Genomic DNA, 22,403 nt, shown 5'->3' on the forward strand with positions numbered 1-22,403 from the left:
AAGGGGGATAAAAAAGAGCTACATGCACTGTTGGCACTGGCAGAAAGATTGACATAAGGTTTACTGAAGCAGCAAGGTACTTGTGAGTCTGATGATCTTCCCCTACAAAATACCTTGGCAAAGTGTTTCGTAAGGAAGAGTATAAACACTAAGTCAACTCTAAGAGCCCAAGCAGTGAAAGCCAGCCAGAAGCATACACCAGCTACCCTATGCCTACACCACAGGGAAGAGCCACACTGAACACCGTCTCCAGAGCTAGTGCAATGTAATGGATCTACACTTACTGCCACTTTCAGGTGATGCTATATCTGTTGGTACTGTTGCAAGAAAGGGGAAGAAAGTTATGGGTCATAAAAACTTGTGCTCCTAGGCTTTGTTGGAGATGACAAAACTACAGAAATCCCCCACCTGCTGCAGGAGTTACATTCCAAAGACCCCCACAATAGGTGAAAATCCACAAAGTAGCAGCGCTATATTCATTTTGTTATTTATATATTTTTAAGGCTTTATAAACCTTTCCCTCCTTCCTATAAGCCTTTCCTACTAGTTTATTAACCTTAACAATCTTATTGTTTTAATTTTGGAAGAAATAGTTGTACTGTCAAAAATTTATAGAATTCACAAACTTTATAGACCATAATAACCTGTAAAGGTTAAAATGTGTCTGTGACTTTAAGTATCACTATCCCAGAATTTGTGAAATTTATGTAATCACTTAATCTCTAAAAATTATTTTAAAAATAATTAAAATCGTAAATATTATGTAAATACCTACATATTGCAAAATCACCCAATATAGTCAAAATTCTGCGATACAGAATTAGATATATGGGCTGGGAAGGTGGCTCAGTAGTAGAGCGCTTGCCTTGCATGCATGAGGCCCTGGGTTCGATTCCTCAGCACCACATAAGCAAAAAGAAAAAAGCCGGAAGTGGTGCTGTGGCTCAAGTGGTAGAGCGCTAGCCTTGAGCTGAAGAGCTGAGGGACAGTGCCCAGGCCCAGAGTTCAGGCCCCACGACCGGACCCAAAACAAAAACAAAAAACAGAATTAGATACATATATTTAAAAAACCCACGATACAGTGAAGCCACAATAAGCAATATAGCAAGGGATGACTGTATTCAGTCCTCAAAGTCACTGAAAAATAAAAGAGTAATTATCATAATAATAGTTAACTATCATTAATCAATAACTAGATACCATCCAAGTTCATATCTGAGGGGCCTGATGAGCTTAGCAGCTAGGGAGTGGCCACAATCAGAGCCTGGAAGCAAAGGCAAGACTGAAAAGTCAGTCCTGTACTTGAGCCACGCCCTGCTATCCTGCTTCCCCCTGGTGGAGGGGCAGCTCATACTTCGGTTCTGGCGTCAGTGCAGGCTCTCTGGAGAAGCCACAAGGACTCATGCCAAGGCCAGTCTTCCTTCATGTGTCATTCTGCAGAAGAGAGAACGATGGGGGACCGCCCTACAGTTGCAGGCAGATTCTGGAACCTGCCATAGTACATTCATAAGAGAAAAAACAATTCAGTCGCTTCCAGAATGGTTAAAAAAAAAAGTGGGGGGGGAGCCTGGGAAGGTGGCTCAGTGGTAGAGCACTTGCCTTGAATGTATGAGGCCTGGGGTTCGATTCCTCAGCACCACATAATCAGAAAAGCTGGAAGTGGCGCTGTGGCTCAAGTGGTAGAGTGCTAGCCTTGAACTGAAGAGCTGAGGGACAGTGCCCAGGCCCAGAGTTCAAGCCCCATGACCAAAAAAAAAAAAAAGTTCTGTATTTGAAAAAGGCCTAACTAGATTCAACCATCTTTTTAGAAGCAAAATTCTCTATGACAGAGATTCTGAAACTTTTAGTCTTAGGACCCCTTTGTAATTAATCATATAAATTATGAGAAACAGTTTTTATGCAAGTTATGTCTATGAACACTTACCAAACTGGAAGTGAAAATGAGTAAATACTTAAAATATTTAGTCCCTAATTCATTATATTTAAAACATATATTAACTAATCCATTAATTCAAAGTGGCAGTATTAAGACTATGTTTGCATAGAACCTAATGTAATAAAAGATAACTATTTTTCCAAAACAAAAAAAGTACTGTTTTACACTTTTGCAAACCTTCTTTAATATCTGCCTTGACAGAAAACAGCTGGATTCTCACATGTACTTTTGCATTTAATCTGCTTTTTTTGTTGTTGTAGCGTTAGGCTATACATTTGGGCCGTCTTAATCTAGACAACTACTCTACTACTGACCTACACTCCAGCTCTACATTTAATCTGTTTTGACATATTATTTTGAAGTATCTAAGAAAAATCTGTCTTTGCACAGATATCCATCTCTGTCTATCTATCTATCTATCTACAGTTGGAAAAGGGAAAATATTTTAATAGTTTTTCAGATAATTATGGATCATATGTGATCTTTAGAACTATAAAGCTTGGTAATTTGGTTTCCTGTAATGGGGAAGCAATCTCAAACCTATCCCTAAACATTTCAGACTATGTCACATTAAATCCACTGGTCTACAAAGTAGCACTGTGGCTCAAAGTGGTAGAGCTCTAGCCTTAAGCGCAAAAGCTCAGGGACAGTAGCCAGGCCCTGAGTTCAAATCCCCCTGAGCAACAACAAATACAAAAACAGTCACCTTAAAACCCACTGTCAGCCAGGCGCTGGTAGCTCACACCTGTAATCCTAGCTACTCAGGAGGCTGAGATCTGAGGATCACAATTAGAGTCATCCCAGGCAGGAAAGTCTATGAGACTCTTATCTCCAATAAACCACTAGAAAAACTGGAAGTGGTGCTGTGGCTCCAGCAGTATAGTGCTTTCCTTGAGCTGAAAAGCACAGGGTCAGCACTCAAGCCCAGAGTTCAAGCCCATGACTGAAAAAAAAAAATCCACTGGTCAACGGGGCACTGGTGGCTCAGGCCTATAATCCTAGATACTCAGGAGGCTGAGATCTGAGGATTGCAGCTCAAAGCCAGCCTGGGCAGGAAAGTCCACGACTCTTATCTCCAATAAACCACCAGAAAACTGGAAGTGGTGCTGTGGCTCAAATAGTAGAGCACTAGCCTTGAGCTGAGGAGCTGAGGGAAGGAGGACAGAGCCTAGGCCCAAAGTTCAAGCCCCAGGACAAAAAAAAAATTCACTGGTGTAAGCAAAGGAAGGGGTGGCATTATCCAAAAAAGAAATGTACCCCTCACCTGACTTATGAAATGGTAATCCTTTTGTACAAAACCTTAATAACAACAATAAAATTATATTTTTAAAAATTCCACAAGCTGGGCGCCGGTGGCTCACGCCTGTAGTCCTAGCTACTCAGGAGGCTGAGATCTGAGGATGGTGGCTCAAAGCCAGCCCAGTCAGAAAAGTCCATGAGACTCTTATCTCCAATAAACCACTAGAAAAAAAACGGAAGTGACACTGTGGCTCAAGAGGTAGAGTGCTCGCCTTGAGCTGAAGAGCACTGGGACAGAGCCCAGGCCCAGAATTCAAGCGCCACAACTGACCCCCCCCCCCCAAAAAAAAAAAATCCACTTATTTGTCTTCTACTTTGAATGGGTCTTTTACTTACACATGATTTAGGAATTTCATGCACTGATCATCTGGAAAATATTGTTTCTACCGGTCATGTCATTTTTCAAAATGCAGTCATATTTAATTATAGAACTGACATTCACATTCATTATCATCTTGAAGTGTTAAAAATCTGTCAAGCTCATGGGAGTGGCCATGCTTTCCACAATTCTAATTCTCTCCTGAACTTTATCATTTCTTTTTTTTTGTCGGTCGTGGGGCTTGAACTCTGGGCCTGGGCATTGTCCCTCAGCTCTTCAACTCAAGGCGAGCGCTCTACCACTTGAGCTACAGCGCCACTTCCCTGAACTTTATCATTTCTAACAAACATTGCCAGTTGTTCTCTTTGAAGTGATGAGGATTAATTTTTGGAGGGGAAAAAAAAAAAGTCTACCAAATACCCAAACAATCTGAAAAATCAATGTCATTCTTTCAAACAAAAATGACACTCTCTGAAGACATTGGCCAATTCATCGAGTAACTTGACCACACAAGAAGTACTTTTCCCCAAGACAGCCATTGGCCACATGCATCTTGACATCCGGCAGGAGCATCATGTGTATTTCCCATTACATCAAAAGGGACTGCTTAAAACATGTGTTACCAGAGACCAAAATACAGAACAATTATACCTTTTATTGTTTCACCAAGATTATTCTTAAGTGAGGCTAACTTAAGGGAAAAAAAAAACAAAACTCTACTGCTAGGAGTACATGGTGGAAAGTAAGTGAGTGATGGGTACCTGTCCAGACTAGCGCCACTGCCTTGGTCTGGGCTGAGGGCCAGCAGACTTAACTACCATTACTTTTGTATCATCACTTCAAATGGCAATATGATAGGAACAAGCACTGTAGTTTTTCTATGGATTTAAGTTTTGTGAGGCTTATTCCAGGAGGATCTTGGAGACATCCAGGGAGACCACTGGTGCTCTCCGGTGACAACACAACTGAAATTAACCTAGAGTTGTTAAGGTGTCAGATGTGGGATGGAAATACTCATTGGGCTGAAAGCTACGCAACTGCTTTTTGTGGGCCTAATGTGGTTGGATAATGACAGTTGGCTTCAATAGTTTGCTTTAGGACACAGCATCTAAACATCAATTTTCCATAAAGACAGCATAAGAATAAAATTAGGAAAGAGGAATAAAGTGCTTTTTCCATAGTAAAGGATAGATACTACTCAAGAAGCTGAGATCTGAGGACTGAGGTTTAAAACCAGCCCGGGCAGGAAATTTGGTGAAACTCTTATCTCCAGTTAACTACCAAATAAACAGAAATAAAGCTGTGGCTCAAAGTGGTAGAGCCTTGAACAAGAGAGTTCAGGGACAGTGCCCAAGCCCTGAATTCAAGCACCACAACTTACTAATCACAGGGAAAGGAAAAAAAAGGATACTCTTTAGCAGGATAAGTTTCAAAATACTTCATTTATTATTGATTAGAGCTTTAGCATTCAAAGTCCTTGTAAGCCCATTATGGTAGATAGCCCCACCAAACTTGTGAGACAGAGTTTAGAGAAGAGAAAGCTGACATTGGAAAGGACCTGCACACAGTCTCAAGGCTGGAGAGAAGTAAAACTGTACCCAAACCCACATCTTCTCTTTCCAGTCTCCCACTCATAAGATCTATTTTCTCAGTTCCCCATTTCCCCCTCTCATGGCACAACATTCATCCAGGAATCTCATTTTCATCAGTGATATTTCTTACTATGGGAAGTGAGGAGGGGAGTAGTACTGGGATGCAGTTTGGAAAACAAAACAGAACAACCCTGAGGATTCCCACATGCTCCTCCCCATTTTCCCATTGTGCTCTCTTACTTCAATGTATCATGAACCACTGATTTCAAGCTGCCTGTCAGTCAAATCAAAACTTTTCTTTTCTCCTTTTGCATGCACATTAAGCCATCTCCTTCAGTCCTAGGAACTTGCCACTTACCAATATCCTTCCGAATCCTGTAGAGAAGAAGATGTCCTTGTTTGGTTCCAACGAGAAGCCATTCCTCTGCAAAACAAAGAGCCCAGAGAAAAGTCAATTACCTTTAGTAAAACCTTATTTCTTTAGCTGGTAAATTTCTTTGTAGTAATCAAAGAATCAAGCAAATGAGTTGCTCCTAGTAGCAAATGTTATGCAAACCAAAGGTATATGCAAAGGAATATATGCAAGAAATGTTAAGAGATGAACAACATGGAAATACACTGTCTCTGTAGGAAAGATGTTAAAAAAAAAATAAAAGGCAGAAAAGGAACAGGTAATGAGAGAACTACTGAAGGGTTTAATTAATCCAATTAAAGTATAATACATGGGCTGGGAAGGTGGCTCAGTGGTAGAGCGCTTGCCTTGCATGCATGAGGCCCTGGGTTTGATTCCTCAGCACTACATAGGCAAAGAAGAAAAAAGCCGGAAGTGGCGCTGTGGCTCAAGTGGTAGAGCTCTAGCCTTGAGCTGAAGAGCTGAGGGACAGTGCCCAGGCCCAGAGTTCAGGCCCCACGACTGGACCCCCCCCCCCAAAAAAAAAAAAGTATAATACATGCTTGTGTGAAATTCCTTTATACAACTAATATGCACTGAAAAAAGAAAGGGGAAAAAAAAAGAAATGTCTAATTAGGCTGTGATTGTGGCTTTGTGGTAGTGTCTAGCATGCATGAAGCCCTGCAGCACTTCAAAGAAAGGGGAGGAGGGCGGGATGGAAGAAGGGAAGGAAGGAAAGGAAAGAAATGTCTGAGAATGAATCAAGAATATTTACTGAATAATTACTATGTGAGAGATATTGAGAGGATCCCTGGCTTCACTGTTTCAAAAATCAAACTGACCAAAAAGATGTAAGGACTTTTTGCTGGTCTTTTTTTTTCTCCCTTCATTTCTTTTACACAAATAGCTCCTGACATTTGTGTTAGCAGCTCCGTCATTGGCTACGTCAGAGATAATCACTGAATTCCCCTGAAAGAACCAAAGGACAGCCCACAAAAGGACAAGAGTTCCCCCAGTACAGGCACTAGCCTGAAACTGCAGCAGCAGCATTCTGCTTTTCTTGCCTTTTGCTTCCATGGATGCTGCCTTGAGCTTTGGGATCTGCTCTTAATTCCATAGCTTTAGAGTGCTCTTCCACAGCCTCTCCTTCCTCAGGGGGGAAATGTACTCAGCACTATGGGCTCCATGATGGTGGTGGTTGCCTTTCTGGGTTGCAAGGGCTCTATCAAGACGTTCTGTTGCTCATTATCCTCCTTGCTGAGGTAACTTTGCCATCCTGCTCTTCAGTACATGTGACCCAGAGACTGGGGATGGATGGTCTCTGCTGAGACCCTGCATTGCCAGATCGAGAAAACCAGCCGGGTCCCAGGGCTGAGAACTGCAACTGCTCCGTTTCACCTCTGGAAATCCAAAGTATGCAGAGCCTGCAGCCCCACATGATCACCAGCTAGCCTGGCATCTTTGTCCTCCTTTCCCCTTTCCCCACTAGGATCCCTGTCTTATACAACCAGAGAAGGGGGTGTCAACTTGGCACCCCATCAGAGGCAGCACAAACTACTCACCCACTGGTGGCATCAGACATGTCTCTCAAGGTGGTGATTTTTAGACTTCAGAAGTGGTCAAAAGAATCCACAGCATTAGTGGCTTGAGATCAAAGGGTAGGTCCTGGACTGAATCTGCATCTTCTGTTTGTGAAATCAACTGTAAACTATGTCCAGAAGAGAAAGGGAGTTCTGGAGCCAGACTCACTGGATCGTTGTCACAAGTTTCTATTTTCTTTTTTTTTTGTCGGTCGTGGGACTTGAACTCTGGGCCTGGGCACTGTCCCTCAGCTCTTCAGCTCAAGGCTAGCGCTCTACCACTTGAGCTACAGCGCCACTTCCGGTTTTCTGGTGGTTTATTGGAGATAGGAGTCTCACGGTCTCTCCTGCCCGGGCTGGCTTTGAACCGCAATCCTCAGATCTCAGCCTCCTGAGTAGCTAGGATTACAGGTGTGAGCTACCAGCACCCGGCTTTTAGTTTCTGTTTTCTTTTCACCAGGAGTCTTAGCTATAGCAATGACAGTGTTCTTTCTTCAAAGGGTAAAGTCTTATTTCAGTCTCCTTATTCAACTGTACTTTCTTCAAAGGGCAAGGTCTTATTTCAGTCTCCTCATTCAAATGCCTTATCAGTTCAAGTCTTCCTAGAAAAGCCTACCCAGTGATTTATATTCTGACTTCAGCCAGCCTCAGCCTTTGAGCTATGCAGCCATGGAGGAACCTAGAAGCACTAATATCTAGCAGTGCTAGTATGGCTTAGCTGAAAGCCATACTTGACTCCTAATTATTATTATTATTAATATTATTATTTTGGTCAGTCATGGGGCTTGAACTCTGGACTGGGCACTGTCCCTCAGCTCTTTAGCTCAAGGTGAGCACTCTACCACTGGAGCCACAGTGCCACTTCTGGTTTTCTGTTGGTTAATTGGAGGCAGAGTTTCACGGATGTTCCTATCCTGGCTAGCTTTGAACCATGATCCTCAGATCTCAGCCTCCTGAGTAGCTAGGATTACAGGCATGAACCACCGGTGCCTGGCTTGACTCATAATTCTCATGGTTAGTTGTACAATCAACCTTTAATGAGCATTGGTGGTGTTCCAGAAAATGCTAACTCCATAATTTATGTTATTTCAATAACTAACACTCAATTATCCTTGAAGTACATCATTTTGTTTGTTTTTTAAGTCTTATTTACAGAAAAAGAAGTGGAGGGCTAAAAGATACACAGCTTGTCCATACACAAGGAGTAGTAGATGGCAGAGCTGGGATCCAATTACACATTGTGATACACTTGCTAAGGCATCCACATCCAAGGATGGGTGTGCGAAAGAGGTTGTCTGAAAGGCAGTAATTATATATATATATATATATATATATTTATTTATTTATTTATTTATAAAAACAGACCAGGTTTCATATTGGGAATATTTCTCCAGGCAGATGTCCTTAGTCAATGAGGAAAAAAGCAATTCTGCTTTCTTCTATATTTTTAAAAGGAAAGGCAGGACAATAGAAAGAAAGACTGATGCTCTCAATAATACATGTTAAAAAAAAAAAATCCTACTACATTAGCAATAATACATTGCTGGAGATTTTTGCCGAAGTAGAACATGGAAAACAGAATTCAGTTCATATAACTTCTCTAAAGAAGGTATTACAGAAATACAGTCATATCCTGACTTCAGCCAGTCAATTTTTGGAGAAAATTCCCAAGTTTTTTGGAGAAAAAATTAGGAACAGTTTGAGCCATGTTTACCAGACATCCAAATGAAAATACTCAATTACAGGATTCTGGGGTTTAGGGAGAAATCAATGCTTTTCTATACTTCCATTTTTCTGTTCCTGCATGATCTGACCTACAGGAGTTCTGGGATAAACTTTCTACATCAAGAAATAACTATTTGCTGAAGTCCGAATATGAACTCATTTTGATTCAAGAGGAAGTATAGCCCAATAACTACCTCAGTGCGACAAGTCACTTTTCCCATTTGGTGAGTAATCAAAACAGGACAAAACTAGTCACAACACAAAACTATGTTCATGAAAAGCAAAGGTAAAAGAATTTTCTAACCAGACAAAATGGTGTTAAAGAGACTCTTATGAAGGATTGGAGTCAGTATTTTTTCCCCCAGTACTAGAGCTTGAACTTGGGGCCTTGTACTCTAGCTATTTGTTTTTCCCTCAAGACTGGCACTCTACCACCTGAGCCACATCTCCTCTTCTGACTTTTTGCTAGATAACTGGCAATAAGAGTTTTGTGGACTTTTCTGCTCAGGCGCTGATTTCAAACAGGGATCATCAGTTCTCAGCTCCCTGAGTAGCTAGGATTATGGGCATAAGCCACCAACACCCAGCAAAGAGTTGGTAGTCTGACAAGCTAAGTCATGTGTGATAAGCAGTGTCCATCCTTTTCAGAGGCATATGCCTGAGGCTAAGGTGGCTACACCTCCTACAGGCTTCAGTAATTAGGCAGCATATGTCTCTAGTACCATTCATCTTGTATCACAATTTGTTCACATTTTTGTTTTCCACATTTTTGGGTGTGCTCTAGGAATAGGCTTTTGTATTCATTCTGTCCCTAGCAGGGAGAATGCCTCTAGGTACCTAATACATATTTGATGAAGAAACAAAGCAATTTCTCCATGCATTACCTCAGATTTTCAATTGTGTTAATTTCTTCCAAGAGCATTTTCCTCCAGGATATAGAGGCTTTCTTGAGATGTCTGGAAGAAGATCCTCATCTCTAAAGAGCTGGGACTGCTTTATTGGTCCCAGAGAGGCTGGTGCTAAAGGAGGTGAGGCACACATTAAGGTGAAACCTTAAAGCGAAGGGAGCCAGCTGACGGGGCCATTAAAAATTCTGCAAGGATGACTGTGTGTCAGTGTTAATTGATAGTGAACAGGATGCCAGCCACCACCAGTATCCCATGGCATTCCTTCTATCCTGTTCAGTGTAGAATCTGATTAAGGGTTTAAGCTACCTTTTTAAAGGCCCTTCATTTATGGACATTAACAGGAAAGACTGAATGACTTCTACTTGGCTCTTAGGGACTCTGATCAGAAACAACCACTCATGGGTAAGTTCAAAATGATTGTAGTTGAGAGCCAACGTTTTAAACTGATTTCCAGAACACAGAAGATGCCTGCCTGCGTTAGTCAATCCCAAAAAGGATTATAAGTTTTGTGCATTAGGTTTCCTGACAATCTGTTATGATGCTCTTCTATGTACAGCTGGGTAACTTGGATACTTTGGATATAAGGCAATTAATCACTCTGTTAGATTAAGAGTTAGAATATGAGCTGGGCACAGGTCACTCACTCCTATAATCCTAGCTACTCAAGAGGCTGAGATCTGAGCATCTTAGTTGGAAGCTAGCCCTGGCAGAAGAGTCTTCCTGAGACTCTTATCTCCAATTAATGACTCAAAAACCGGAAGTGGAACTGTGGCTCAACGTGGTAGAGCTCTAGTGTAAAGCAAGAGCTCAGGGATATAAGCACCCAAGCCTGAGTTCAAGCCCCATAACTAACAAGGGAGAAAAAAAAGAAAAGGAGAGAGAATGTCTCTGGATAGACTTTTCAGTATCACATTCTGTTCTGGAAAAAGGATTTTTTTTTTTTTTTTTTTTTTGGTCAGTAGTGGGGCTTGAATTCTGGGCCTGGGCGCTGTCCCTCAGATCTTTAGCTCAAGGCTAGTGCTCTACCACTTGAGCCACAGCGTCACTTTCTGGAAAAAGTACTTTTGCTATTCTTTGAGTTGCTGGTTAAGACAAATCTACCTTATCTCACTACCTACACTTTTTTTTTTTTTTTTTGGCCAGTACTGGGGCTAGAACATATGGCCTAGACACTATCCCTGAGCCTCTTTGTGCTCAAGTCTAGCACTTTGCTACCTGAGACACAGCACTACTTCCGACTTTTTCTGAGTTTATTGCAGGTAAATCTCATATACTTTCCAGCCTGGGCTGGCTTCAAACTGCAATCCTCAGATCTCAGCCTCCTAAGTAACTAGGATTACAGGTGCCAGGCTGTCAATTTTGAGAGAGCCCCTTATCTTTTCAGGCCTGACACTGATCGAGATACATTGTACTTTGAACCCTGACTTGTGAAATCTGAAACCTCTTTGTACAATTTTTTTTTTTTTGTAAAAAAAGAACCGAGAACTAGTAAAGAGGGGGCATCCTCCAAAAAGAAATGTACTTATTACCTAACTTATGTAACTGTAAGCCCTCTGTACATCACCTTTACAATAACAATGAAAAACTTTAAGAGTCTATGAGCTACCCATAGCAAAAAAAAAAAAAAAAGTCAACTACACGTGTACACTTACAGGGACAGGTTTTACCTTGTTCAATGTCAATAGATAATCTATCTTTCACCTAGAAAACAACACAAGCATCTTAACAAGCCCAAGTCCCCTGGCCGACTCCCAACTTCCCACTGCTTTGCCTCTCTACACTGAAAACTCTGCGAGACTCGAAATGGGCAAAGCTGAAGACCATCAATAAGCCAAGCTTAACCTCCAATAAACAGCTACGAGAGGGGGTGTAACGTCCCTCCGTTTCTGCGTCTTCCGAGATCGGCGCAGGCAGCCCCCACGAGCGTCGCAGACTCTTCTCCCACCGACTCGACCCCACAGCCCGGTGCTTCCGGGCTGACCCGGCCGCGGCCCGCGGCCCCCGCGGCTCACCCCAGGCAGCCAGACAGTCGATCTGCAGAGGCAGCTTTTCCAGGATCGGCACCGGTTCGAAAGCGTCGTGCATGGTGGCCAGGAGAGAGTCGCTGCTGCCGTCCCGCCTGAAGTAGTCCGGACGAGGCTGGCGGACAGAACCAGGCCGGAGGAGAAAAAGATAAACCGGGACCTGGCCCGGGACCCCGGCTACGGGACCTTCGGCAACTCAGCCATCGCCAGCGTCGGACTTCCTGCTAACTTAACCCCGCCCCTTCCGCTGCCGAGGTGCGCCTTCCGCCGCCGAGGCCCCGCCCCTTCCGCTCTGGCGTACTTGAAGCAGTCAATGAAAAGTAGTCTGTTACTATCACAGCTTGGAGAGTCAGCCGTGGCTCCCGGTCTGGGCGCTGTCCCTCAGCTCTTCAGCTCAAGGCGAGCGCTCTACGCTTTCTGCTGATGAGGAATCGAGCCCAGGGCCTCAGGCATGCAAGGCAAGCGCTCTAGCACTGAGCCACCTTCCCTAGAGTTCATATTTTTAAAGCTGTTGCAGACCGGAGGTTGTGTGTGGTCTCTAGGCCAGAAGCATCAGCATCACCTTGGTAGAAATGGGAGTCTCAGGCTTTATTCCAGCTTGACTGAACCATTCTAGAGGCAACAGCCATCTCTTTTAATCAGACACTTAAAGGGGGTGGGGGGAGGGTTGTGCACTTAAAAGCTTGAGAACCACCTAATGAGACTAAGGTTCGACAGAAGCCCTAGACATTTGACTAGGGGAGTTGTATGTAGGACAAGATAATTCCTTGAGTGTATGTGGTAGGAAGAGCTGTTCTATACATTGTGATGTTTTGGCAGTATTCCTAGCTTCTATCCACCAGATAGACACCAAAGCACCCTGAGATCAGACATGTTGCCAAAAAATGTCTATGCCAAACGACCACTGGCTGGCAAAATTACTTCCAGTGATCCAGTATGGTTATTAGGTCAATGGGTTCTTCTGTTTAGTGCACACAAAGCACTTGGACATATTGTGCGATTTTGATTCAGTAGGGACAGCATGAGACTCTCAAATGAGCATTCTAACAGGCTCCCAGGAACTACCACTGCTACTGATCCCTGAACCACATTTTGAGTAGCAAAGGTTTTGGCAGCAAGAGTTAATTCACTAACTTTTGAGAGTCAGAAAAAATAAAGCTTTTTAAAACTGATGATCATACTTTTACCAACTCAACTGTCCCAAGATTCCCCATCCTAACATTCTTCTTAAGAAGCAAAAGACATCATTCTTCATATGGATCCTAACTATCTGGTTGCCTTAGTATCCCCCGTGGAGATTAGAAAACTGAATTTGAGGTCCAAGAATGATCTAATAAAGCACCAAGAATGTCATAAACTTAAGCAGTTGGGTCTAAAGCATAACTTTAAGAAAGTGAATCTATGATATAATGTTAAAAACAACTAGCCTAGGATACTTTATATATTATCAGTTTCTTTTTTTGTTGTTGTTGGTTGTGGGGCTTGAACTCAGGACCTGGGCACTGTGCCTGAGTTCTTTTGCTCAAGGCTAGAACTCTGCAACTTGAGCCACAGCACCACTTCCAGCCTTTTGTTTATATGGTGCTGAGGAATCAAACCCAGGGCCTTATGCATGCAAGGCAAGCACTCTACCACTGAGCCACCTTCCCAGGCCAATTATGAGTTTTGGTGTTTGTTTGTTTTTGGGCTTGAACTCTGGGCTTGGACTGTCCCTCAGCTCTTCAGCTCAAGGCAAGCACTCTACCACTTGAGCCACAGCACCACTTTCCAAATTATCAGTTTCTTAGTAAGAGAGATATGTGTCCCTTCCTGAAATTTTAGACTTACTAGTTGCTGTGATACAAAAAAGTCAAATTCCTTTTAGTTCCAGATTCTGAGACCAAGAATATAAACTAAGGAAATAGGATGTGAAACTATATATTCCTTGTGAACTTTTCTAAAGGCACACTATATCCACTCAGTAACACAGGAAGCCATAAATAGAATTATCTGACCCCAAGTTACAAAATGTATATTATCCTCCTTAGTCTCAAGTCAATATCAAAATGCATTAAAAATTAAAAATATCTGACCATCTTAGAGAGAAAAGACCTTGAGACTTTTATCTTCAATTAACCACCAGGCACTGTGGGTCAAGTGGTAGACTGGGAGCCTTAAGCCAGGCCCTGAGTTCAAGCCCCATGACTGACAAATATGACCACTGGGATGGGAGGGAAAAATTGAGAGAGAACGAGGGAAGGAGTGGCATTGTCCAAAAAGAAATGTACTCTTGACTTATGTAACTGTAACTATATACCTCCTGGTATATTACCTTTATAATAACAAAAATTCTTTTAAGAATAAATACTACCGTAGTGGATGACATGAGACCCATTTAAACTAGAAAAAAATAATCTGACCAATTATCCTATTGCAATGAAAGAAACTATTAATCCATTTGCTAAGTTTTACAGGACAACTGCAGCACATGACAATGCCACTAGCCTCTGGCTAAAGTTTAAGATTGAGAATACGCTTGGTTCTTCATGTTGCTGTCCCTTAGGAATACTGTCTACTGACCACAGCACAGGCTGTAGAGATATACTACCCAAAATGTTAACACGTTCACTGTCATATGTTAGTGGAAATTATGGTCATTGTGGATGTTGATTTCAACCGAACATAACAAAACCTGTAATAAAAGCCATGGAAAGAAAGTTTGTTTTGTAGAAAAAAGGAGAAAGAAGGGTACTTAGGGAAAGTCTGAAATAAATGAGAAAAATATATTAATTTTGTTAAATTTTTATATTAAAAGGGGGAATGGGCTTTTTATGTAGAACAAAAATCTCAGGAAGGCAAAATTGGATAAAACCATTAAAACAGAAATAGAGTGCTTCAAGTGAATACCATCACCTTGTGATGTCCCTTACAAACAGTTTCTAAACCAACACCAGATACTAGAACAGTCAACCCTAAAAAAAAACAAGCAGCAGTCCAGGGCCTCCACACTACTTCATGCAAGAACTGAAAAGCCAGAAGGATCTGTTTCTGTTCCACGAGCACCCGCTTCCAAAGCCTCACAGTCCCTCGAGCAGGTGCTCAATCCTAGCACTGAGATGGAGTGCTTCTTAGTATCTAGTGCAACTCCCAGAGAATGGCATGAAGGCAAACCAAACATTGCCTAGGACTCCACAAAACCCCCCTTAGGGGCTTACAAAACAGTAGTTCAAGGTTTTGGAGTGTGCACCACATTGCCAGCAATGGGATGTGTCACAATAGCAGATGTCAAAAGAGCTGAGCTAACATTTTTCTTTAAAGTACATCTGAAATAGAAAAATCTTTAATATACACCATTGTAAATAAAATTGCACTTGATTTTGCTTTTTTTTTTTTTTAACAATCTGAACCACATTTAACTGTTTCTCTCTTTTTTTCCTTTTGGTCATGGACAGTAGCATGACTGCTTAACTCAGAAGGGCCATGTTTCAGTCAAAATTGCCTCTTCAAGATGTTGCCATGACTTCCCAGAAAACTGAAAGGTAAGTAACAAGTTCCTCCATCACCTATGCAACTCCTGAAATAAATAAAAACTGCAGGCAGTTGCTCCTGAAAATTACATATTATGGTGCTGATGATACAGTCCTTTAGACGATGTTAACCTTTTTAGTTTGACAAATTAAACAACTGAAATAGAGAGTTCAGGAACAACAAACAAATAAGTTGCATACATATCCGTTTCTGGGTGTGGGAGAGAAAGAGTATCAATGTTGTAAATACGAAGCATGTAGATTTTCTCATCCTATGAATGTGTTTCCAGTAAGATGTTCTCCTTGTTCTGACACCTCTTGCCAGCTCCCAAGCACAAAGATCAAGGAACAGATCAGGATGACATTGCCTGCTTTAATCCATGGATGGAGAAGACTGACACAGATGCTGATCTCTTCCCTGACACTAGCCAACTTCAACTGCAAAGTTTCTTATCTTTTACTCCATTTTAGACCTTTCAAAGTGTGTGATCATTCGTTCCTAGGGAGTAAACAAAGGATTATTCTAAGTACATTGAGATAATATGGTCTATAGTTCAAATATCTTCAAGATCAACTACCCAAACATACATTTTGCACAAGTACTTGTTTGTTAATTAAATGTTTACAGCAATGACTTCTATATATGAAGATTTCAAAGCATATAAACATGTAGGTTTCATCCAAGGTCAAAAAAAAAAAAAATCAAAAGGTCTAGATGCTGGTGGCTCATGCCTGTAATCCTACCAACTCAGGAGGCTGAGATCTGAGGATCTTGGTTCAAAGCCAGCCAGGGCAGGAAAGTCTATGAGAATCTTATCTCTACCAGCAAACTGGAAGTGGTGGTTCCAGGTAGAATGCTTAGCCTTGAACAAAAGAGAGAGAGAGAGAGAAAAAAAAAAAAAGAACAAAAGAGTCTAGGCCCTGAGTTCAAGCCCCAGGATCCAACCCAAGGGAAAAAAAAAAAAAAAAAGTTTTGGTCCTTTGAATAGCAAACCATAACTCAGAATGACAAGTATATTTTAGTCAATTAAAATGACTTAAAAAAAATATAATTAAGCTTTATGAAGAATCTACACAATTTTTAATTCAGGAATGTAAGTTGAAGACAGAATTTAGACAGAAATTTAGCCACAACATTCAGCATTACCACAAGATACTAGAAAATTGAATAGTAGAGGGTTTTGTAAACAAACTGAGATATCTTTACAAGGAAGTATAAATTCATGAAATTATATCTGATGAAGTCTTAGAAACCTGTTGTGCAGTGTTGTGTACCCAATTAACACTGCATATAAGAATGGCAGGAGGGTCGGTTTTATGTGTTTTGTTTGTCAATTGTGGGGCTTGAACTCTAGGCCTGGGCTCTGTCCCTCAGCTCTTCAGCTCAAGGCTACATTCTACCTCTTGAGCCACAGTGCCACTTCTGGTTTTCTGGTGGTTAACTGAAGAATCTCAGGGCTAGGAAGGTGGCTCAGTGGTAGAGTGCTTGCCTTGCATGCATGAGGCCCTGGATTCGATTCCTCAGCACCACATAAATAGAAAAAGCTGAAAGTGGCACTGTGGCTCAAGTGATAAGAGCACTAGCCTTGAGCTGAATTGCCGAGGGACAATGCCCAGGCCCAGAGTTCAAGCTCCATGATCCACCAAAAAAAAAGTCTCACAGACTTTCCTGCTCAGGCTGGCTTTAAAGGGCTGGCTTTGAACTGCAATCTCAGATCTCAGCCTCCTGAGTAAGCTAGAATTACAGGCATGAGCCACCAATCCAGCTTAATGTGCTTAAAAAACAAAAAAAAACAAAAAAAAACACCATTTTAAAAATGTGTAAAAATTACATATAATTATAAGAATTGTAAATCCTTTCTTTTCTACTTCTCTTTTTCTTGAGACAGCATGTTGGCTTTGTATCTCAGGCTGGACTTGAACTCAGTATTCCACCTTCTGAGTACTAGAACTATAGGAATGGCTTGAGCATCTTTAATAAACTTAAGTACTTACAAAGACTCATGGCAAGCCAGGAGCTGGTGGCTCATATCTATAAACCACACTACTCAGGAGGCTGAGATATAAGGATCAAAGATAGAAGCTAGCCCAGGCAGGAGAGTCTGCAACTAACCACCAAAAAAAAAAAAAAAAAGCCAAAAGTAGAGCTTGAGGACAGTGCCCAGTCCCTGAGTTCAAGCCCTAAGGACTAGGGCTGGAAATGTAGCTTAGTGGTAGAGTGCTTGCCTCGCATGCATGAAGCCCTGGGTTCAATTCCTCGGTACCACATAAACAGAAAAAGCCAAAAGTAGTGCTGTGGTTCAAGTGGTAGAGTGCTAGCCTTGAGCAAAAAAAGAAGGAACAGTGCCCAGGCCCTGAGTTCAAGCCCCAAGACTGGCACAAAAAAAAAAAAAGCCCAGGACTGGTGCATGTGCACAGATATAGACAGACAGACACAGACATAGACACACGCACACACTTATGGGGAGAAGAAAAAAAAAAAAGCAAAGTCAAACAAAAATAATGGCATATAACAAACAGGTAACCTTCCTAATAACTACTGTATTCAAAAGAAAAATATAGAATTACCATCCTGATGGGAAAAGATGACAAACCACCTCCTCCTCACATAAAACTTGAATTTCTTTTCTTTTTATTTTTTTTTGTCAGCCGTGGGGCTTGAACTCTGGGCCTGGGCACTGTCCCTCAGCTCTTCAGCTCAAGGCCAGCGCTCTACCATTTGAGCTACAGCGCCACTTCCGGTTTTTTCTGGTGGTTTATTGGAGATAGGAGTCTCACAGTCTCTCCTGCCTGGGCTGGCTTTGAACCGTGATCCTCAGATCTCAGCCTCCTGAGTAGCTAGGATTACAGGCGTGAGCCACCAGCGCCCGGCAAAAACTTGAATTTCTTTTTTTTTTTTTTAAAACTTGAATTTCTTAAAGACAAAAAAACTACAATAGAAAGCAAAATACTATTTTTTTTTTTTTGGGTGCAGGTCCTGGAGTTTGAACTCAGGGCCTACATACTGTCCTTGAGCTTCTTTTGCTCAAGGACAGTGCTCTCCACTTCCAGCTTTTTGGGTATTTTATTGGAAGTAAGTCAAGAACTTTTTCTAGCCAAGCTGGCATCAGAACTACGATCCCCAGATCTCAGCCTCCTGAGTAGCAGGGATGATAGGTGTGAGCCACGGGCACCTGACAGTTTTTGGTTTTTTTTTGTTTTTTTAAGAGATACCAGGTGTCCCCAGATAAATATATCAGGGTGTTCTTATGTGAGCAGCCAAGGCCCAGCTTTGTGGCTCAATTTTAACTTTTTATTTTTATACATTTTTTTAAGTCCTACATCTGACCCTATCACTTTGGAAAAGTGAAAAACAAAAACAATAAACAAAGAAAACCTTTTTGAATGTTGAAATCTTAAGTGTTTCCATTCTTGTTCTTTTCAAACATACCAATTATAATTCCTACATACATTACTAAACCAAATAAATACAACCTTCCTGAATAGATGACTCACAGCTTACTACTAAGAGACTAGACGCACAGGGGTTCTGCACATAGCTGGACTACTAACCTCATCTGAATCCAGAAGGGCTGGAAGTGCTCTGCAGAGAGAGAAATACTACAGTGAATAATGTAAAATAAAGCCATAGGTGGTTCACTAAGTAGAACAGTGAATGCAATCTGAAACTTTTAACTAATCTATGATTTAATCAACAACTCTTTTTGAAGGAGAAAAAAACAAATGAACAAGAATCAACTGAAATTGTACAGATGTGACAGGATCAAAGTTTTATTAATATTGCAGCTCTGGAAAGAAATTCAAAATTTTGGAAAGCTAAATCTTCCTAAGCAGAAATGTCATCTGAGTGACCAGCAATTATTTTTGTTTGTATGTTATTCCTAATCTTTTAATCATTCTTTGACATCTTATACTCACTAGTATGTTTTCAGCTCATTCAGCCAAAATAGTAGCAAAGTTGTAATAACTATGATATTTGTAGTAATGATCCAAACACTTACACATCAGTTACAGAAGAAGGAACATTCTCTTCTACCCACTTCAAATCATCCTCCTGCTGGGAAGATATAAATACAATTGTTACTAAAATGTACCACAAAATGTTCCACAGTATCTAATGGTCTTGAGAACCCTGTAGTGTCTTGTAACTCAAACTAGCATACTTAAATAACAAATGGACTGCAGAAAGAAAAGTTTAATCATTAAAAGAATAATCTTAAAGCATTCTGATAAACATCTTCACAATGCTTCCACCTAACTTAGTAACCACCATACTACCCTCTCCTTGTGTAAATTCAGTTTTGAATTTCCTTATATAAGAGAGATCAGGCTGTTACTTTTCTTTGCCTGGCTTTCTTCAATAAACATAATATATTCCAGGTACATCAATGTTATTGAGAAAGACTTTTTTTCTTGTTTTTGTCAGTCGTGGGGCCTGGTCACTGTCCCTCAGCTCTTCAGCTTAAGGTGAACACTCTACCATTTGAGCCACAACACTACTGGTTTTCTGATACTTGATTGAGATAAGAGTCTCTCAGACTTTCCTGTTGGGGCTGTCTTTGAACCACAATCCTCAGATCTCAGCCTCCTAAGTAGCTAGGATTACAGGCATGAGCCATCAGCACCCGGCTAATACTTTCTTTTCTATTTTAAAAATAAATAATTCTCAGGCATGTAAATATACATTCTATTTATACAGCCATCTACTGATTGACATTTGTGACTGATTATCTCTGCTATTGTGAATGTTGCAATGAACCTAGGAATGCAGATATCTTTTGGATCTATGCCCAAGGATAGGATTTCTAGATCATATCGTAATTCTATTTTTAAGTTTCGAGAAACTTCTACCAGGTACAGGTATATTATACCTGTAATTCTAGGTACATGTGAGGCTAAGAATCAGCACAGGCAGAAAAATTCACAAGAACCTTCCTCAGTTGATAGCTGGGCTGGTGGCATGGAGGAGGGAAAGGAGAGGAGGAAGCTAGTACAAGTAAAAAGATTGAGGAATGGCTCAGTGGTAGAGTGCTAGGGTGGCAACCATGAGGCCCCAAAAACTTCACTCCATCTATAAAACAGCAATACTAATCTACATTCTCATCAAAATCGTGCCAGTTACGTTTACTCTAAATTCTTAGTAACAACTTGTATTCTGTTGTCTTCATGGTAATAATCATTCTATAAGTATTGATGGTTCATTGTTCTTTTGCTGAAGAGTGCTTTGACTTTTTGAGGTCATTGTGAATACCCTCGGCTATTTGGGGTTTGGATCCTAATAAATTATAGGGTTGCTTATTTCTGGGAAAAATATTATTGTAATTTTGTGTGTGTGGGTCCTGGGTCTTGAACTCAGGGTGTGGGTGCTATACCTGGCCTCTTTTTGTGGTCTGAGACCAGATGCTTTCACTCACTGGCTAGTGCTTTACCAACTATGTACACCTCTAAATCCTCCACCCCACCTTTTTTTGCTTAAAGCTTAAAGCTAGTGCTCCACCACTTCAGCCAAAGCCATATTTCAGACTTTTTGATAGTTACTTGGAGATAAGAGTTTCATATTTTCCTGCCCAGATTGGCTTTGAACTGCAATACTCAGATCTCAATTAACTAAGTAGCTAGGATTACAGGCATGAGCCACTGGCATCTCACTTGTGTTATTAGAATTTTGGTTGCAATTGCACTAATGCTTCGGGTAGTATAGACACCTTCAATCCATGAACACAGTTTGTCTTTCCATTTATTTGCATTTTCTTCAATCTCTTTCAACTGTATTTTATAGTTTTCAGGTATTTCATTTCTTTGATGTAGCATATTCCTACACAGTTAATTTAGTTCATGCTTTTCTTTTTATTTTATGGAAAACTAGAGTTTGAGTTCATTCACTCATAGTACTAAGTAGACATTCTACCAGTTAAGTCAGCCCTTCGTGCCAAGGCCTTTTTGCTTTTAGTCGTTTTTTTTTTTTTTTTTCTTTTTAGGCTGGTACTAGGACATCAACTCCAAGCCTTATACTCTATACCCTTGCTCATCTTTTTTCACTAACAGCTGTCACTATACAACTTGAGCCATACCTCTACTTGTAACTTCTTGCTGGTTAGATATAAGTCTCTTGGATTTGTCCACCAGGTTTGAGTTTGAACTGATTCTCAGATATTAGCTGCTTGAGTAGGTAGGACTATAGGCCAGATATTGGTGGCTTGACAAAGATTAAAAAGGCATACTTACTGCTTTGCTGACTTTACTATTTCCATTTGGTTCTTGTTTGGTACTTCTCATTTTCATTCCTTCTGTAGAAGGAAAAAAAAAAAAAGAACGAAACCAACTAATTAACTTTATAGTAGATCAGCAATGATAGCAAAAATAGATTTAAGAGATGTATTCTAAGCTTAGTGTAAATTATACAACAGATACTTAGATACTTTCTTTTCTTTTTTTTTTTGGCCAGCCTTGGAGCTTGAACTCAGGGCCTGGCCACTGTTCCTGAGCTTTTTTTTGCTTAAGGGTAGTACTCTACCACCTAAGCCACAGCATCACTTCCAGCTTTTGCTGTTTATGTGTGCTGAGGAATCAAATCCAGGGCTTCATGAATGCTAGGCAAGCACTCTACCACTAAGCACTCTGCCACTAAGCAACATTCCTAGCCATTTCTATCTTGTATACCAGGAATTTCAAACTAAATTTCCTCCTTATTTCTAGCAAGAAAATCAAACAAATAATTTGGAATTATTTGCTCAATTTATTATAGATTCATCCTATTTTCTCTTCAACCTAACTTTACCACATACAAAGGAACAATAATCTATAAAATAAAAAAACAATGTACTTAGGTGAAAAAAAAATACTTAAAAAGCAAGTAAAAGGTGAACTTTAGCTGGGTGCCGGTGGCTCACGCCTGTAATCCTAGCTACTCAGGAGGCTGAGATCTGAGGATCACAGTTTAAAGCCAGCCAGGGCAGGAAAGTCCTCGAAACTCTTATCTCCAATAAAACCACCAGGAAACAGAAAGTGGTGCTGTAGCTCAAGTGGTAGAGCACTAGCCTTGAGCTGAAGAGCTGAGGGACAGCGCTCAGGCCCAGAGTTCAAGCCCCACAACTGACAATAATAATAATAATAATAATGATAA

At 40.9% G+C, this 22,403-nt stretch overlaps 2 protein-coding genes across 3 annotated transcripts in view; both read right to left on the bottom strand.

Annotated features, from left to right (window-relative positions):
* Vps39 (VPS39 subunit of HOPS complex) overlaps nt 1–11,975 on the bottom strand; it is a 37,167-nt gene extending 25,192 nt beyond the window's left edge. The window contains exons 1-2 of the mRNA XM_042687901.1: nt 11,763–11,975; nt 5,505–5,570 (exon numbers count right to left, since the gene is read on the bottom strand). Coding sequence (XP_042543835.1) covers nt 5,505–5,570; nt 11,763–11,835 — 139 coding nt within the window. The 5' untranslated portion in view covers nt 11,836–11,975. The remainder of the gene's footprint in view (nt 1–5,504; nt 5,571–11,762) is intronic.
* A 2,564-nt stretch (nt 11,976–14,539) lies between these two features.
* The window catches only part of Tmem87a (transmembrane protein 87A), a 35,545-nt gene continuing 27,681 nt past the window's right edge, over nt 14,540–22,403 (bottom strand). For both annotated transcript variants that reach the window (XM_042687909.1, XM_042687908.1), the window contains exons 17-20: nt 21,506–21,567; nt 19,282–19,337; nt 18,833–18,863; nt 14,540–15,779 (exon numbers count right to left, since the gene is read on the bottom strand). In XM_042687909.1, coding sequence (XP_042543843.1) covers nt 15,738–15,779; nt 18,833–18,863; nt 19,282–19,337; nt 21,506–21,567 — 191 coding nt within the window. In that variant the 3' untranslated portion in view covers nt 14,540–15,737. The remainder of the gene's footprint in view (nt 15,780–18,832; nt 18,864–19,281; nt 19,338–21,505; nt 21,568–22,403) is intronic.

Source organism: Dipodomys spectabilis, unplaced genomic scaffold (genome assembly GCF_019054845.1).
Source record: "Dipodomys spectabilis isolate Male_0828 unplaced genomic scaffold, ASM1905484v1 ptg000108l, whole genome shotgun sequence".
NCBI classification, from domain to species: domain Eukaryota; kingdom Metazoa; phylum Chordata; class Mammalia; order Rodentia; family Heteromyidae; genus Dipodomys; species Dipodomys spectabilis.